At 41.4% G+C, this 3,567-nt stretch overlaps 1 protein-coding gene across 1 annotated transcript; it reads left to right on the top strand.

Annotated features, from left to right (window-relative positions):
* Positions 1-561: 561 nt before the first annotated feature.
* On the top strand, positions 562-2,627 carry LOC142349089 (uncharacterized). The gene is made up of 2 exons (XM_075400501.1): positions 562-816; positions 1,551-2,627. Exons 1-2 carry the CDS (start codon positions 562-564, stop codon positions 2,625-2,627), a joined length of 1,332 nt encoding a protein of 443 aa, XP_075256616.1.
* Positions 2,628-3,567: the final 940 nt, after the last annotated feature.

Raw genomic sequence — 3,567 nt, 5'->3', positions numbered from 1 at the left:
TTGATTTTCGGTGCAACTTGCTCACCATCTTGTGCAATTTTTGTTTTAAACAGATGCGCAGAGGACAACGTCGAGACATATCCAAAAGCACAGAGCGCTATAAAGTCTTATTTTTATATGGATGACTACATCCAGTCCTTCGACTCTCCTGAAAATGCCAACGCGACTGCATTTGAAGTAAAGAACTGCCTGAGAGCCGGTGGTTTCCGCCTCACAAAATTCCTGTCAAACCATCAACAGGCTCTTCAGTGTATTACTCCAGAAGACCTCGAGGAGCCCAAGAGTGAAACAAGAGTCCTCGGACAAAAATGGAACCTTGAAAAAGATACATTTTTCATGAAATCCCTAGGAGAATTCCCTAAAGAAGCTGAACAATACACTCAACGGAAACATTTCAGTCTGGTGTCATCGATTTTTGACCCAATTGGGTTTCTTGGCCCAATGACAATAAAGTTCAAAATTCTTCATCAGCAACTTTGGAAGTTAGGTAGAAAATGGGACGAGCCACTCCCAATTCAACTTCTACATCCCTAACAAAAGCTCCTTAACAGTTATCACTCTATGCCTCAACTTGAAATTCCACGACAGATGACAACACAGAATCTACTGGAGACAGAGAACCAGTTGCATGTTTTTGTTGATGCATCGATTGTTGCAACGTGTGCTGTTGTCTACCTCAGGAGCTTGAATAAGACCAGCAACGAAGTACAAACTGCATTCGTGATCGGGAAATGCAAAGTAGCGCCCGTAAAACAGTTGAGCGTTCAAAAGTTGGAACTAGAGGCATCTGTCACAGGTGTTCGACTCCTGAATTTTGTTAGAGATGAACTCTCTGTTGAAATCAGCAATGTTTTTTATTGGACGGATACTCAAGTTGTCCTTGACTGGATTGGTTCTTCCGAGAAGCAACCAGTTTTTGTTGCTAATCGCATTGCAGAAATAAAAGTAAAAAGCAAACCTGACATTTGGAATCATATTGCGACAAACTTAAACCCAGCTGATCATGGTACTCGTGGTTTAGAACCCAAGGAAATTGAAGCAAAATGGTTTAAGCCACCAGATTTGCTCTCCACAAATGACGTCTTTTGTAGACCTACCAAGCAAATGCCGATTTGTGCTGCAACAACACGATCTGCCTTAAGAACCAAGAAACCAGTACTCGACCCTAAACAGTTTTCATTATGGACAAAGATTTTGCTAACGATAGCTACTGTTTTCAATCTGATCTACAGAGCGAAAAAACAGCGTGACAATCACCATCAATACACTGTTGAAGACATTGAATTATCAAAATCTTACTTGATACAAATGTCGCAAGTCAATAGCTTCCCATCATCGAGTTGCTAAAAAGTAGCCGTAAACTGGAACCGAAATTCAAACACAGGTCATTAAACTCAATGCTTGATAAGAACGGTATATAACGCGTCTGTGGAAGGCTAATTTTTGCTCCCAGTGAACTCGAGTTGGCCAAGCGGCCAATACTACTTCATGCAAAAGATCACATTTGTCGTTTATACCTCGAACATGCCCATCGCATCTGTGTGCATCAGGGAACAGAAGCCACTAAGGCTTTTGTACAGCAAAGGTACTACGTAATTGGTCTCCACAGAACACTGCAGAGCATTAGATACAAATGCTTCCTCTGTCGACGTTTCGAACCGCAAAGCATCGAGACTTTTATGGCACCGCTACCTGATTGCCGCTTCCCGACTGAAAACAAACAATTTACATTTGCCAACTGCGGATTTGACTTTTTCGGCCCATTTTACATTGAGGAAGGAAAAGATAAGCTTCAGAAACACTACGGCCTCATCTTTACTTGTCTGGTAACGCGAGCTGTTCACTTGGAAACCTGTCCAGATTTGAATACAGACACTTTTCTGAACGCCTACCGCCGCTTCACTTCGCGAAAATGTCAGCCCGCTGATTTGTACAGTTACAACGGTAAGAATTTTGTTGGTGCCAAAGAAGAACTCAAAAGGTGTCTGAGGGATCTCGACAAGGATAAAATTCACAAAGCATTTGCAGCACAGAACACCAAGTGGCACTTCAACCCACCTTATGGCCCTCATTTTGGCGGCGCTTGGGAGCGGCTGATCCAGAGTGTCAAGCGGACGCTCCTGATCATTTTAGGGTCAACAAAGTTTACTTTTGACGTTTTCCACACAATCATGGTTGAAGCAGAAGCTATGATGAACTCCAGACCACTTACAAACGTGTCGGACGCCATGGAAAACGAAGAACCATTGACGCCAAACAATTTTCTACTTCAGCGTCCTTACAACTCTCTTCCCCCTGGTATCTTCCCGTCGACCAAGCCAGCTAACATGAAGTCTTGGAAGAATGTTCAACAATTCCTCAACCACATCTGGAGGAAACTGGTCCGGGAATATCTACCGACCTTGATAAAGCGACCAAAATGGACCGAAAACGCCGGGAATTCACTCAAAATCAACGATGTGGTGTGGATCCTGAAAGACTTCACCCCACGTGGTATTTGGCCTCTGGGAAGAGTAGAAGAAGTGTTCCCTGGACGAGATGGTAACAACAGAGTAGTTAAAGTGAAAACGGCTTACGGCACCTTCGTCCGTCCCGTGTCCGGTCTCGCCCGTGTTTTCGCTGATTAGCTTTTTTGTTGATATTTTTTGCGCTCCGGTTTTAGGCAAAGAGGGTTGCATATAGTTTTCTTCAATTTAATTTGGGTTTATGGATTCTAACTGGAATTGGAAACAATATTTATTAGGTGGATTTATTCGTGTTTTACCCTCTTATTCCTGTTGCCCCCGTGGAGCATGTTGCGGATGCAACTTCAAGATGGCTAAATACGGAAGTTAAGATGATTTGCCGCAAAAAACTTGACTTTATGTCCCACATTGTTAACTGTCAGTTACCAAAAAACATGGAAACAAAACATCTGAATTTGACTTTTTCAATGCTAGAAATATGTTTTCACTACATTGAGAGATGTGAACGTATTCCGCCTTCAATTAATTTTGATTTTTTGTGATAGTGGTGCTGCGATCCAACATCAGAGAGTCAAGCTAATCAACCTGTTTCACTGATGCAAGTGTTGCAGTTGCCACTAATCGCTGGAATAATAGTTTGAAAAATTAATGAGACTGGCTTCACAAATCTTTAGTACAAAGAAAGAACAAATTACAACGTTAATTTGTCCATAGAAATTAATATTGGGCTTCGGTATTTAAAAAATGACAGTTTTAAAAAAAACAGGTGACACTGTCGCTGTTGAAGTCTGCTACAGTTGATGTCGTTGTCCTTGTCGTCTGTTAGAACTTCTAGCTATAGAACTTCAAGCTATAGTTTTGAACTTAGTTAGAATTATTAAAAAGACTGTTTAATTTACCAGACTAATAGGACAAGAGCAAATAGATTCCAGTCACAAAATTTACATAGACGAATCGTCAATAAATGGTGCTTAGAATCAACATTCGGTTAAAACTGCTGAATCTAGGTGACTATAACTAAAGTGAGGTTATGTGATGAAAAATCTTCCCAGCATGTGTTGAATGATTTTGATACCACCGGAGAATTGCAGAAAGCAAACCA

This window comes from Convolutriloba macropyga, chromosome 11 (assembly GCF_964194025.1).
Source record: "Convolutriloba macropyga chromosome 11, txConMacr16.3, whole genome shotgun sequence".
Classification (NCBI taxonomy): domain Eukaryota; kingdom Metazoa; phylum Xenacoelomorpha; order Acoela; family Convolutidae; genus Convolutriloba; species Convolutriloba macropyga.
Note: the sequence above shows the minus strand (reverse complement) of the source record. Positions and strands in the feature narration are given on the sequence as shown.